General features: G+C 54.7%; 1 protein-coding gene across 7 annotated transcripts in view; it reads right to left on the bottom strand.

Annotated features, from left to right (window-relative positions):
* AKAP9 (A-kinase anchoring protein 9) overlaps window positions 1-14,754 on the bottom strand; it is a 91,299-nt gene that overhangs the window by 50,243 nt on the left and 26,302 nt on the right. For 3 of the 7 annotated variants that reach the window (XM_038767687.1, XM_038767688.1, XM_038767690.1), the window contains 11 exons: window positions 14,400-14,613; window positions 13,800-13,993; window positions 13,247-13,388; window positions 12,310-12,407; window positions 10,736-10,865; window positions 10,239-10,404; window positions 8,298-8,385; window positions 6,400-6,492; window positions 2,455-2,814; window positions 1,759-1,965; window positions 550-690 (listed from right to left, as the gene is read on the bottom strand). In XM_038767687.1, the coding sequence (XP_038623615.1) occupies window positions 550-690; window positions 1,759-1,965; window positions 2,455-2,814; window positions 6,400-6,492; window positions 8,298-8,385; window positions 10,239-10,404; window positions 10,736-10,865; window positions 12,310-12,407; window positions 13,247-13,388; window positions 13,800-13,993; window positions 14,400-14,613 (1,833 nt within the window). The remainder of the gene's footprint in view (window positions 1-549; window positions 691-1,758; window positions 1,966-2,454; window positions 2,815-6,399; window positions 6,493-8,297; window positions 8,386-10,238; window positions 10,405-10,735; window positions 10,866-12,309; window positions 12,408-13,246; window positions 13,389-13,799; window positions 13,994-14,399; window positions 14,614-14,754) is intronic. The other 4 variants (XM_038767689.1, XM_038767691.1, XM_038767693.1 and 1 more) reach the window with 4 other exon arrangements.

Below are 14,754 nucleotides of genomic sequence, written 5' to 3'. Positions count from 1 at the left end.
GCGATTCGGGGTGCGGCGGTGTCTAGATAAGGCTGACGCTCCAATGTCATTCATTCATTCATTCAATCAATCATATTTATTGAACTCTTACTGTGTGCAGAGCACTGTACTAAGCGCTTGGAAAGTATAATTCGGCAACAGATAAAGACAGTCCCTACCCAACAATGGGCTCACAGTCTAGAAGGGTGAGACAGGCAACAAAACAAAACAGGTAGACAGGTGTCAATACCATCAAAATAGGTATTTTTGGGGCATGGACTCGGCGGCGGAGCCGGGCTAGAACAATAACAACGGTGGGACTGAAGAATGTGGGTGGCTGGGTGGCTCAAGGTCCCCTCAGCAATCCCCTCCCTGCACTTCACCTACCATGGGCCACTCCAAACCACTTGGGAAAAATGGTTGCCAGAGACTAGCAGACAGACAGACAGACAGACAGACAGACAGACAGACAGACACACACACACACACACACACACACACACACACACACACAGCCAGCCCCTCGGCACTGGCCTCAACTGCTCTCACAGGAGCCAAAGTCCACACTACCTGGGTCTGTGTACTGCGGCTGTGCACCTGAAAGCACAACTGCTCTCTTCCTTCTAAAGCCCGCTGCTTTAAGGATTCCAACTCCTCTAAGAGCACCCTCTCTCGCTCAGAAACCAGGTTTTCAGTGTCTACTGAGGAACTCTAGGCGAGAAAAAAGGTCAGAAGAGAAATCTGTTGGCGACAGACACAAGGCAGAAAGAGTCAGGGTGCGGGCAGCCCCTCCACAGGGAGCCACGGCCACACCCTGGGGTGAAAGACATGGCCAACTGTCAGGGCACAACTTCACAAGAATGAGAGTCGTTAGCATCATGACGGCCCAACAGTGGGCAGGCCCAATTAATCAATCGCTGCCCTTAAAAGGCATGGTTTGCATCAAAAGCCAGAAGTCGGCCACCACAAAATGCAGAGAAGCCAAGCCAATTTATGGGTAAGATGTGCGCCAACTGATCCGCACACCTGCTTTTGGGCAGTGGGCATCTGGGTGCCCTCGCCTGTGGATTGCTCGTTCAAACCACTTCCCATGCCCAGAGAGCCCGGGTCACGGAAACTCCCCACCACACACACCCCAAACGCTGCGGCTGAATTTGTGGCTGGTGCCGGGCCGCTTGGCTTCTCTGCATGGATCCCAGGCCTGAGATCTGCAGGAACCCTGTTCCCCAACTCCAAGCGAGATTATAATAGGGGTGGGAGCAACCAGAGAGGCCTGTGGAAAAGGAGGCACCCTTGCCATCCAAGAATGGCAAGAAGGGGTCCCAGGAGAGGACGACCTGCATAGAAAGAGCCCAGAGAACTTGGCCGAGTGATTGGGAGGAGGGAAGGAGGCGAGAAGAGAACCCGGGCAGGACCGACAAGGAGGGAGAGAGCGTGCTCTATTGGAGAAACACTGAGGGAGGAGTGGCCTCTTGGGCCACAGAGGAGTTGCCCACCAGCAAGGGGTCCAAAGGACCCAAGGAAAAGTCACTCGCTCCCAGGAGGGCCAGCCTCCAAACAGGGTTAGGGGCACTGGAGCTGGGCACTGAAGAGAGGCCCGGGAGGGCTGGCTGGTCAGTCCACAAAAAACCCCAGGGGGCAAAGGGTCTACATGCACTGTGACTGCCTTCCAATCTAGGGTGTTGGGAGGAGATGACCCACACTTAACCCTTGGAGTCAGCTCCCGAGGGCCCGGGGAAGGACAAGACGGGCTCCGCCATCGAGCCCAGGCCCCGCTACCTGGGCCAACTGCCTGTTCAGCCTGTGGATCTCCTCCTGGAGCTGCTCCTGGTCCTCCCGCTGCCTCTCCATCTGGCGCATGTGGGCCTGGCGCAGCCGCTCGGTAACTTGCTGGTGCTCCTCACACTGGCGCACCAGTTCCTGGCGCAGGTCTTCCAGCTTCTCCTCATGCAGCCGCAGCTGCCGGGATGCCTCTGGCACATCGTGCTGGAACCGGGAGGTTAGCGACAGGACGTGTCCATCCCTGCCCTGCCCGGCGCCCGCCCAGCGCTGGCCCAGTGACCGCCCGGCCCCATCATGCAGGACAGAAAACCCAAAACGTGTTAATCTCAGCTTGCCCTCCAACACCAATACACCTCTGCCAGTCTCGAAAACCTGGCTAAACTCTTGCTGGCTCCAGGTTGCCACTGTAAAAGCCAAGAGCGCCAGGCACAGACACCTTGAGCTAGATTACAGAGAAATGATTAGTGTGGCGTTCTAATGTTTCCTCACTCCTGTTGTGTTTGGACTCCAATCCCTTCTCCCACATTAAACTTCGATTTTGAACCCCACGAGAAACAGGGACCATGTTCAATTCACCCGGAAGGAGGAGGAGGAAGAGGAGGAAAGGGACAGAGCTTAACTATGTCAGACGAAGACTGGAGAGTTGGCCACGGTATCCCCAGGGCTTCTCAGAGGGCAAACTCATCCCCTTACCATGTCTTTCAAAACAAAGTCTTGGTCTTTTGGGAAGATTTCTCCTGCACAAGCCAGCTCCCGGGCCTCCAGCTCGAGTTCCCCATCCCCACGTTCACTTCCCAGCACGAGAATTTTCCGGGACTTGTCCTCACTCAGTCCTTGGCTAAGGGCCTTCAATTCCTCTTGAAAGGTGGAGACGTGGGCACCCCAGGGTGGTGGTGCTGGTTCACTGTCGGCAAGTTCCATTTCGCTGGCCAGACTCTGCTCTGGCTGAAAGGGTGCGTGCGTTCGCCTTCCCGGGGCGTGGGCTTCCCTCAGCCCCGACAGCCGGGCCTGTTCGCTCTGCTGAGCAAACGTGACGCTCATGGACACGATCACCTGTGGAGGAACGAGCACCGACCCCATGTCAAACTCGGGGGCCACCGCCCCAAGGGTGATATGGGCCCTGCCCCCTAAAGTCATTTCCTGCCCTGAAAACAGACCAGGGATCCCGGGCCATGCCTGTGCTTCACTGCCTCATTTGACTGACAAGGGAACACAGCCCCATGTCTCCACTGAGTAAGAGATCATTTGGAAAGAAAACAAGCCCACAGAAATCCACTAATGGCAGGGCTGCTGGCACAGCTAAGAACAGAACTGTTTTGAGATTCTCTGTGTGTCTCAATGTTCTCCCTTTCTCTTCAGGCTTTCAAACCTCCACCATCTCATTCCTGATGTCTGGCCCTGGAAAACCCTCCCAATCATCCCTTCCCCATGTCCATCCTGGAACGCTGAGGCGGGTTTGGCCAGGATACGTGACCGGTCCCTGCAATCTGACCCAGGGCCCAAGCAGAGAGGTGGACAACATCCCCACCAGCAGTCGACTCAGACGGGTAACAAGACCGGCTAGTTAGTACTCCAGGTGGGGGGTGGTGGTGAGGGGGGAGGAGGAGGGGAGGACAAAGCACCCATCGGAACACCTTCAGTAGGCCAGAGGATCTGCTGACAGCTCATCTGATATGCTCTGAGAGAGTAGCCTCCTCTACTCTCTTGCCTCCTCTCAAAATCTGCCCCCTCCACCTGTACTTCTGACACCATCCCTTTTTACCTTTCTACCAAAACACTTGCCCCCTCCCTTCTTCTGACCGCCACCTTCAACTGTTCACTTTCAAACGGTTTCCTCCCCACTGCTTTCAAACATGCTGTCTCCCTTATCCTAAAAAATCCCTCCCGACCCCACAGTGTCCTCCAATTATTGCACATCTCCTTCCTCCCATTCCTCTCCAAACTCCTTGAGCGACCCACTGTCTCCCCTTCCTCTCCTCGCATTCCTCCAATCTGGTTGACGCCACCTTCGCTCCATGGAATCAGCCCTCTCTAAGGTAACCAATACCCTTCTCGCCAAATCTGATGGCCTCTACTCTATCTTGATCCTCTCCGACCTATCAGCTGCCTTCGATACTGTGGCCCATCACCTTTTCCTGGAAACTGTATCCAACCTCAACTTCACTGACACTGTCTTCTCGCTTCTCCTATCTCTGACTGCTTCGCCTCAGTCTCTTTTCCTGGCTCCTCCTCCACCCCCACCCTCGGACAATGGGAGTCCCTTAAGGTCTCTCTCCTCTGTAGTCTCGCATTTCCTCCTGCCTTCAGGACACCTTACCTGGACACCTCAAACTAAACATGTCCACAACTGAACTCAACTTCCCAAACAAGCCCTGTCCTCCCCATCTTTCCCATCACTGTAGACAACACCACTGTCCTCCCTGTCTCACAAGCACGTAACATAACCCTGGTGTTCTCCTCGACTCATCTCTCTCATTCAGCTCACACATTTAATCTACCTTCTACCTTCACAACATCACTAAGACCCTCCCTTTCCTCTCCATCCAAACTGCCACCACGCTGATCCAAGCACTTATCCTATCTCACCTTGATTACTGCATCAGTCTCCTGGCTGACCTCCCTGCCTTCTGTCTCTCCTCACTCCAGTCCATCCTTTACTCTGCTGCATGGATCGTTTTCCCCAAAAGAGTTTCAGTCCACATCTCCGCACACCTCAAAAACCTCCAGGGATTGCCCATCCACCCTCACAACAAACAGAAACTCTTTACCACTGGCTTTAAAACACTCAATTAGCTCGCCTCTTCCAACCCAGCCATCTGATCTATTACAGCCCAGCCTTCACACTTTGCTCCTCTAATGCCAGTGTGTGCCCCCATCTCATCTATCTTACTAGCTAGCCCTTTCCCACCTCCTCCCTCTGGCGTGGAACTCCTCCTTCCTCCAGATACACCAGCCCACTATTCTCCTCACCCTCAAAGCCGTATTTAAGTCATATCTCCAAGAGGCCTTCCCTGATTAAGTCCTCTTTTCACCAGCTCCCTCTCCCTTCTGCATCATCTGTGCACTTGCATCTGTGACCTCTGAGCATTTGACATTCTCCCCACCCTCAGCACTTCATTCATTCATATAAATTATATATAACAAATTATCTATTTATATTAATGTCTGTCTCCCCGGCCTGCCTTTTAGCTCGTTGTGAGCAGGGTGTGTGAATAACAATTCTATTATACTGTACTCTCCCAAGTGCTTATTTAGAGTGCTCTACATACTGTAAGCACTCAATAAATAGCATTGATGATGATGATGAGGCCAATAAACTCACTCTTAGAACTCTGGGCCTCCTACCTGATTGCTAAGAAGCAATAAGAAATGCCACTTTGGGAAGACCAAGGCTCTATCTTTAGTAGGGAAAAATAACAAAGCAGAGAACTTCCAAGAATTAAAGACAGAGAGGGAATGAGGATGATCCAGACTCTTCTCTGGGTGCCAAAGCAAGGGGCAAAGCAGAGGACCTGGACTCTCCTCTAAGTGCCAGAGTGAGGGCCACTACAGGGGACTCAGACCCCCCTCTAGATGCCCGTGTAAGGAGCACTGCATGGAAACCAGATTTTCCCCTAGACCCCCACAGAAAGACACTTCCAGGGATCCTCTAGACTGTGAGCCCGCTGTTGGGTAGGGACAGTCTCTCTATGTTGCCAACTTGTACTTCCCAAGTGCTTAGTACAGTGCTCTGCACACAGTAAGCGCTCAATAAATAAATACGATTGAATCCAGACCTTCCCCACTGTCAGTATAGGAGGTCATTTGTTAGACTGTAAGCTCCTTGAGGGCAGAAATCATGTCTCCTTTCTGTACTGTCCCAAGTGCTTAGTACAATGGCCTACACTCAGACTACTGACGGTCAATAACTGCCCTCTCCCTTGACCACCAAGCTGACCATGCAATCTCCCCATGAGTCTTGAGCTCCCCAGGTGGGCTCAACCCAAGACACTGAAATACAATAAGACTCTGCCCTGAGCTATCCCTAAAGCACTCTTGCCGTTTGACCGAAACGGCATGAAGATCCAGGAAAGTCACATTATCTCTCTGAAGTCCCGGGCCCTCCTGTACCGAGGTCCGATGGCTGGTAATCAGGGTCAGCCCCGGGGCTACTCTAACATCTACTCTCCCCAGGCTATGGGGCTGCAGAATCCTGGCTGCCTGGACTTGTTCCTCATTCAGGTTAAAAAATAACAAACCATTCAGAATGGGCAGGGAAGAAAACCAAGGCCAGTTGGGCTGTAGAAATGTGTCCCGGATTGTTTTTCGATAAAGCACGCAGAAGCCCTGCCCCAGAAGCAGAGGCTAAGAGATGGCAGGGACCCTCGTGGACCAAGGGACGGGGCCCCACTGGCCTCTTCCACCAAGGGACACCCATCAGGCTCCAGGTCACTGCTCCTGATGACCTAAAGGCCAGACATCCCACCAGCTCCTACAGCGGTCCCAGCTAGGTACCCTTCTCACACCAACCGCCAGAGAATGGAGGGCAACAGTCATGTGGCCCCACAGAAGACAAGTGTCAGAGCTCAGGGTCCCTGGGAAGGCCCGGATGGCGAGGGAGAAGATGCCAGACCACCTTCCAGGACATTCAGCTGGTACCTTGGCTACTTCCTCCTGTAGCCTCTCCTGGTAGCGCTGTTCCAGCTGCCGGACAACATCTGCATCTGGTTCGTCTTCAGGGATGACCCTTCCCTGAAAGAACAACTGCCTGTTAGTCCTCACGAGTTAACCAGGCCTCCTCCCGCCTCTGGACTGGGAACTTCCCAAAAAAGAGCAGAAGCTCTCAGTCCAAGCAGGCTGCCCTGAGGACTGGCCCAGGACGGCCAGACTGGGGTTCCATGGGGCACTGGAGGAGCGGAAGCAGAAAGGCCTTTCTGCCTTTCCAACTTGCCAAAACTTTGGGGAGGTTGAAGAACTTCCCAGTACTTCTGTCGCTCCCACATTATTCCTGATGGGTTGCGAGGTCACTGTTCCTGAAGAACATTTGCTTCTTACGGACTCCTCGCTAACACATGCTTGATTCATTCATTCATTCAATCGTATTTATTGAGCACTTACTGTGTGCAGAGCACTGTATTAAGCGCTTGGGAAGAACAAGTCAGCAACATTAGAGACGGTCCCTACCCAAAAACGGGCTCACAGTCTAGAAGGGGGAGATGATGCCGTGATGAGACAGTCACACTGAAGCTTCCTTGGTCCAGAGGAATAACCCTCGGAATAGAAGCTTTCCAAGGACAGAGAGACAGGGAGACAGAGAAGCAGTGTGGCTTAGTGGATAGAGCACAGGCCTGGGAGTTGGAAGGACCTGGGTTTTAATCCTAGCTTGCCACATGTCTGCTGCGTGACCTTGGACAAGTCATTTAACTTCTCTGTTCTTCAACTACCTCATTTGCAAAATGGGAATTAACACTATAAGCCTCACGTGGGATATGGACTGTGTCCGACTTGATTACCTTGTAGCTATTCCAGTGCTCAGTACACTGACTGGCACATAGTAAGCTCTTAATAAATACCATTAAAAAAAAGAGGCAAAAGTGTCTGGCATTGCAACCGGCAAACCTGACAGCACAGCAGGGAGAGTGTGCCTGCAAGTGCATGCGTGCATGTATGTTGGGGGGAAAAGGGGGAGGCACTCATGTGGAAGCATGTACTGGTCTTTTCCATCTTCCACACAGCCATAGGTGACCCTCCCCATCAGCAGCAGCTTCGAGCACATAGGACATTAGACCTATTTGTACCATGTCACTTTTCCATTCACCCAAGGGACTTATCCTCCCCGCAAATAAGGTGGAGGGAATGCAGTGGGACCCAGTGGACAGAGTTTGGGACTGGGAGCCGGAAAACTTGGACTCCAGTCCCAACTCTGTCCCTGGCCTGCTGTGTGACCTCGAAACAAGTCCCTCAGCCCCTCTGGGCCTCAGTTTCCTCATCAGTAAAATAGGGAAAAAATGACTGTAATCTCCATGTTGGACAGAAGCTCTCTCCAATCTGATAACCTTGTGTGCACCCCAGGGCTCAGCACACAGTATATGCTTAACCTCTAATTACTAAATCGGGAATACCATCAGTGCTTACTATGTGTCAAGCACTGTTCTAAGCCCTGAGATAGATAAAAGTTAATCAGATCGGACTCAGTCATGTCCCACATGGAGCTCACGAGTCTAAGTAGAAGGGAGAATAGGTATCGACTCCACAGTTTATAGTTAATAATGATTGTGGTATTTATTAAGCGCTCTGAGGCACAGAGGAGTGAAGTGACTTGCCCAATGTCACAAAGCAGGCAAATGGTGGAGCCGGGACCCCCAGTTCTGCGCTTTTTCCATTAGGCCGAACTGCTTCCCCTTAGACTGTGAGCCCATGGGACAGAGGCTGTGTCTGACATGACTATCTCGTATCTATCCTAGTGCTTGGCTCCTAGGAAACATTTAGCAAATACGATTATCAACTCAGAAGGAGTCCAAGCCAACAGCAGAGAAAATCAAACTCACAACACCCACCTTCACCGGAGGGTCCACGTGCTGCTGCATCTGCCACCCAGGACCACGGTTCCCCTGCCCGGGCTCTGCCGGGGAGACGGGGCGTACGCTAAACCGCAAAGTTGTGGGGGGGACAGAGAAGAATTCAGCTCCTTTTCTGGGGTCGCCGGGTCACATGACCCACAAAGGACAAAGAAAGCGACCTCCCCATGTGCGACGGAAGTGACATACAAGCCAACGTGGCGGCGGCCCCCCCGCCCCAGCCCCCCGTCAGAAGAGATCTCCAACCCCAACGAAGCCCACCACCCCAAGACGGGAAGCAGACCTGGAGTGGACCGCGGCCTGTGGCGGACCCTCCCCCACTTAGGCTGGCTCTCGACTGGATGCTGAGGGGGGAGACAGTGACCGTAGAGGCCAAATTGCAAGGGACACCTGCGGAACCTGAGACTGGAAATCCCCCCAGGCCTCGCCTTATATTAATGTCTGTCTCCCCCTCTAGACTGTAAATTCATGTGGGCAGGGAATGTGTTTATTATATTGTTATATTGTACTCTCCCAAGAACCTAGTACAGTGCTTTGCACACAGTAAGCACTCAATAAATATGACTGACTGACCGGCTGACTCTCCTAGAGAACGGGGGACAGGGCAGCCTGGCTCGCCCAGCTCGGCGGCTAAAGGCTAAGAGAGGCCACCTCTGAGGCCTAGCAAAGCCCGGCTTGCTGAGCTCCCCTTCCCTGGTTCAAGAGGGAGTGGCCATCCTATGTGGTTCTTGCATGCTGTTAGCAGAAATCCAACCGGCAGACCACCTGCAAAGCAAAGCGGCCAGTAGGTCTGCCTCCGGTGCAGCACTCTCCTGGGCTCCGGTCGCACCGGCCCCGCATCCCAGGTTCGGTCCCATTTTGTTAGTATGTTTGGTTTTGTTCTCTGTCTCCCCCTTTTAGACTGTGAGCCCACTGCTGGGTAGGGACTGTCTCTATATGTTGCCAATTTGTACTTCCCAAGCGCTTAGTACAGTGCTCTGCACATAGTAAGCGCTCAATAAATACGATTGATGATGATGATGATGATCCAGAGGCTGATGGAAATGAAACTTTGGCAGCTGGACAGTCCCGGGACGGCAGACAGAACCGAGGGCCGTCCCCCGGCCCTCTCGGTCCCTGATGCCCCAGGAGAGCAGGAGGTTGAATTCAGGGAAGGGTCACTTGCGGGCTGCCCGCGGTGGGGCAATTAAGGGAGGGGGAGAAGCCAAGGGCAAGGAAGCAGTAAGCGGTAGGGTTCTCTCCCCTAGCAGATGACTGGCTGCTCCCTTAGGGCAGCAGGGCTTGGCGTGATGAACGCTCTGGGTGCAGGAGGGGGGATGCTGGGGACTGCTGTGGCTGCCATAGGAGCGAGAAAGAGCAGGAGACACACACTTCAGGGTAGGCGGTGGGGGTTGGGCCTGCACCATGGGGTGAAGGAAGTTGTTCTACTGCCCCCAGGCCCTCTGGGAATCCCTTGCCCCCCCCCCCCCCCCCCACCGCAAACAATGGCCTGAGAGGCAGCCTGGCCTAATGGAAAGAACACGAATCTGGCAGTCAGAGGACTTGGGTTCTAATCTCTCTGCTGATTGTTTGCTGTGTGACTTTGGACAGGCTGCTTAACTTCTCTGTGTCTCACTGTAAAATGAGGAATAAATACCCGTTGTCTCTCCTATTTAGAGTGTGAGCCCCATGCAGGACAAGGACTGTGTCCAACCTAATTAACTTGTATCTACCCCAGCACTTAGAACAGTGTTTGACACATAGTAAGCACTGAATACCATAAAACCTTCCCAGAAAAAAATGATCCCTTTGGACCCCGCTGCTGCTTGCCCCCAGGAGAAGTTTCTCGCTTGTGGCTGCCGGCCCTCCGCAGCTCTCACCAGGTACGGGGGTATCCACCAGGAAGGACAAATGCAGAGGAAAGGCTCGGGGAGCACGTACCAGTGCTGGACGTTAGACTCTCCCACCGCCGAGGTGTCTCCCGACAGTGGCTGAGAACAGGACTCAGGTCTCCCGATCTCTCCAGCAGGCTCTCCTCCCGATGACGAAGCTAACCTGGACGGTTCTTCCCAGAGAGACGCCCCAGCTGTAAGGTCTCCGATGGCAACTGCGGGGAGGGGAAACTAACGGTGCGCCCGCCCAGCAATGTGGACCCAAAACGGAGCCAGACTGCGGGGCTTCAGGATGGCCCCAGCAACCTCCCTCCATGGCTGCCATTCTCCCAATCTCCTCCGTCCCTCCCGCTAGAACGGCGCTAATGACCCAAGCAGGCAGGCCACAACAATTCAGCCCACAACAGTTCAGCCCACTTTGGCGAGTCCAGGCAGGGCCCAGACAGGTCCCATCCTGACACCCCAGCAGGAGTAATCCTTGCCTCCCACCCCACCTGCTGCTGCCCACCCTGGAGCCCGTATTGGTTACGAGCACAGAGATCTCACCGGTACAGCCCGGTAGAAAGGGGGTCTGGGCAGGGGCCGGAGGCCAATCGTCGTCCACCCAGCAGACACGGCTCTCGCCCACCTCTGGCCATCGCCCCGCTTCTGCACCTCCAGCCGGCCATTCTCCAACCTGGACCGAACATCAGGGAAAACGCAGATGGGTACTAACTCTGACCCGGGAGCTCAAAGACAGGCCAGTTTGGGCCTGGCCCACAGGGTTCAAGTACCCAATCTTTTTTCCTGGCTAGACGGGCAATGACAGCCCCAAGGGGAGGCAGAACACTCTACCAGCTGGAGGGCTCATCAGCCGGTCTGTCAGTCCGTCAGCGGCAAGTACTGAGCCACTGTGGGCAGTGAGTACTGTGGGCAGATCACTGAACTACCTGCTTGGGAGAGCACCGGCAAGTGAGCAGACACAAGCCCCTGGACCTCCTCTTACAATCTAACTGGAGACAGACAAATATAATTGGCAGAGAAGAGAAGGAAAACGCTGGGAAGAAAGAAATGAGGACAGACAGGTGCTGAAATAGTTGCAAGATGCAAACCAATATTAACAAAAGTGCAGTGGTAGGTTGTGAGGACATAGGGTCCTTTGGGGAAGGGGAGACATTATCATTATTAATAATAATAATCATATTTATTGAGCGCTTGCTTTATGAAAGGCACTGTACTAAGCGCTCTGGAGAGTACAGTGTAACATCAAACACATTCCGTTCCCACAACAAGCTCACGTTCTAGAGGGATGTCCGGGGGAGAGGAAAAGCTCATCGGGGAAGACTTCCAGGAGGAGCTCGGCTGACAGAAGGGCAGAAGAGCCACAAAGGAGGGGAGAGCTGTGGTCAGGTGGGGATGAAGGGGGAGTTTGGTGAGGGCAGGGAATGGGAGGGAGGTGCCAGGAAGGAGGAAGAGCATGAGCGAGGGGCCAGCCGTGGGATTTGGGCAGCTGAGAATGAGGCACGGTGATGGTGAGATTGGAAGGAACAGGAGGGTGTCAGTTGGGATGAAACAGGAGAAAAGCAATTAGGTATGACGGAGAAAGCATATGGGTGGAGTCTAAGCCCAATGGACACGAGTGTCCGCTGGATGTGGAGAGGGATGGGCGAATGTTGGAGATTTCTGAGGAGCGGGGAGAACGGTGTTGGAAGCAGAAAATGGGCCCAGCAGGCTTCTCCACCTGATTTTGCAGTCTAATGTTCTGGCCCACCACTGAAATTTGGTAAAGATCCTTCAAGCAAGGCTCACTCTCAAAGTAGCCTACCCCAGACAGAATCAGTCTGAAATCCCTAGGTTCCCTCAGCACGAGCCCCTCCGCAAGAAAAAGCTCCATCTTGTGCTTCCAGAATCATCCCCCCATCGGCATCGAGGGAGCACAAAGACAACCTCCCACCCACCTCCAAAGGGGCCACCAGGCCGGTCTACCAGCCCACAGGGAGACACTCCCGTCTCCCCCAATTAAAGCTGGGGCCAGCACTCCCTTGGCCAAGTCTCCTTTCCACGGAACATCATTCAGAGCACCCAGAAGTGGAAGGCAGCTGGTGGCTTCCAGTGAAGTCCCCATTCTGCAGCCTGCCTACCTCTTTGCCGCCCTTGGCCAAGCGGGTCTGAAGCTCCAGAAGCCGGCTGTGCTCTTGGGATATCCTGCTGACGAGCGCTCGCAGGTCCGCTCGCAAGTCTGCCACGGGGAACCAGAGAGACGCTGAGTGACACCAGTGGGGCTACTCTCGGGGTCCCGGGCGGCAACACTTTACTTCCTCCAAGATGGCCCTTTGCGCAAAGCTCTGGGCAAAGGCCTCAGCCCGGGCACCGCCACTTCGCCGTCAACTTGGGCAGCAGAGAGTCAAACGATCCCAGGGTGGGGCAATGTGGCGGTCAGGGGAACCACTGTCACCTACTCGGCCACTGCCAAATGAGGAATCCGGGCCTTGTGTCTGCCTGCGGCTACAATGGCTAGAAAGGAGGTCCACAGAAGCAGCGTGGCTTAGTGGAAAGAGCAAGGGCTTGGGAGTCAGAGGTCATGGGTTCTAATCCTGCTCCGCCACTTGTCAGCTTTGTGACCTTGGGCAAGTCACTGAACTTCTCTGTGCCTCAGTTACCTCATCTGTAAAATGGGGATGAAGACTGTGAGCCCCACGTGAGACAACCTGATTACCTTTTATCTACACCGGCGCTTAGAACAGTGCTTGGCACATAGTAAGCGCTTAACAAATACCAACATTATTATTATTATTACTATTATTATTATTATTACAGGGTGGGTGGGTATCTCCTCCGCACAAATACAGTGGGCAGTCCCGCCCGCTGGACCACCTCAGTTCCTGGGAAACCCCCAGACCCCAGACTGAGCTGGATGCTCTGGCCCTGGGGGGGCACCGGCTCAAGGGGGCACAGATTACCACCCTCACCAAAATGCCCTGGGGCCTCGGGCTTGGGGCGAGAGAGGTGCCGGGGTGGTTGAGGCAAGCAACTTACTGCAGGGGAAACGGGTTGTGCTTTGCCCTTGCCCCGGCTTACCTTCAGCCTGACGCGGCCGAACTTTTGGACCCGGTTCTTCCCCCGGCGGGGTGAGGCTGTCCGGAGCCTCCCCACCATCTTCTACTGGGAAGCCTTGCTGGGGGGTGGTAGCAGATGGTTCTCCAAGGCCATCGAGGAATGACTGTTAGAACAAAATGAATGCAATGTCCCAGATCAGAGATGCGGACCACCGCAGAGTCCCCCCAACCCAAGGCGGGGCCTGCTCCACAGCTGGGCGGCTCGGACAGAAGGATTAAAAGTAGCAGTGGCAGAAACGGCAGGGATACAAGACCTCTCAATGGTCCAACTGTGAACGGTGGAGAGGAGGGCCCAAATTCCAAATCAAAGCACAGCAGGGGGTTCAGAGCCAGGGACGGAGGTGTTCCGGGGCTAGAGGTGACGGGGGAATGGGGTTGGGGGCTAGCAAGGGAGGGGAGAGGGGCCAGCTCGGGGCAGTTGGAGGGAAGAGAGAGGATTTGGGGCTAGCAAGGGAGGGGGGCTCAGATCCAGCAAGGGGGCACCACTGAAGATGTCGGAAAAAGTGGAGACTCACCTGGGTAAAGGAAGCGCACTCCTCAGACACCGCCTCCCAAAGCTTGCCAATAAGTATCTGGGAATCCACCCCCGCATCCCCTGTCCACGGAGAGATTGCATCCGGTCGCTCCACTTCCCAGCCTGGAGAATTGTTACTGTGCAATCCCCTGCTTGACTCTGGCACAGAATCCTCCCAGGGCACCCAACTCCCCACTGTAAGAACATGGGAGCCAACTCAAGCGGCTTGTGGCCGAAGGGCGGGCCAGGACCGAGGGGCATCAGCGTGGGTCTGAGCCCTGGAGCATGAGCCAAGGCTTTGCCAATGACAGGGCCTCATGGGACCACCGCCAGCCTACTCCTGGGCCATTCTGGCCTCTGCATCTCCTTCAGGCACCTCACACGGAGAGGAAAACCCAGACGACCAGGACTATGTCTGCGCGGGGACCCTCACTGGGCAAAGACCCAGTGAGCCCCGAAGACCATCCCAGACAAGAGATGAACCCTGGGCCCCTCAGCGGGTGGAGGGGAAGGAGGTGGTGAAGGGCAGGGGGTGGGGGAAGAGCAGATACCGCAGTAGAGCACCCTACAGCACCCCTCAGCCACGGCCCCAACAACATACCTGCCCCATGCCCCGGGAGAGTCCGGAGCTCCAGACGATGCACTTCCTGTAGCTCTTCCAGCTCTTGGGTATGGGCAGAAGCCAGTTCCTCCTTCAGGCTGGAAAGCGCTTGCTCCCTCTCGCTCTCCATGGCTTCACGGACATGGGCCAGATGGGTGGAGTGCACCAGGGAGAGGCACAGGCGCTGGGCCTCCATCTGGAGCCTCAAATCTGCCTGGAACCAAGGGACACACACGTGGGCTGGCTTCCCTAGGGTTGGGCAATCAGTCACTTTCCTCTTGCTCTGCGTCTGGATTGGCACTGCGCCCTGGGGCTGGGCTGGGCAGGTGGAAGGGGGAGGTCTGTCTGCAGCCAC

This window comes from Tachyglossus aculeatus, chromosome 2 (genome assembly GCF_015852505.1).
Source record: "Tachyglossus aculeatus isolate mTacAcu1 chromosome 2, mTacAcu1.pri, whole genome shotgun sequence".
Classification (NCBI taxonomy): Eukaryota; Metazoa; Chordata; class Mammalia; order Monotremata; family Tachyglossidae; genus Tachyglossus; species Tachyglossus aculeatus.
Note: the sequence above shows the minus strand (reverse complement) of the source record. Positions and strands in the feature narration are given on the sequence as shown.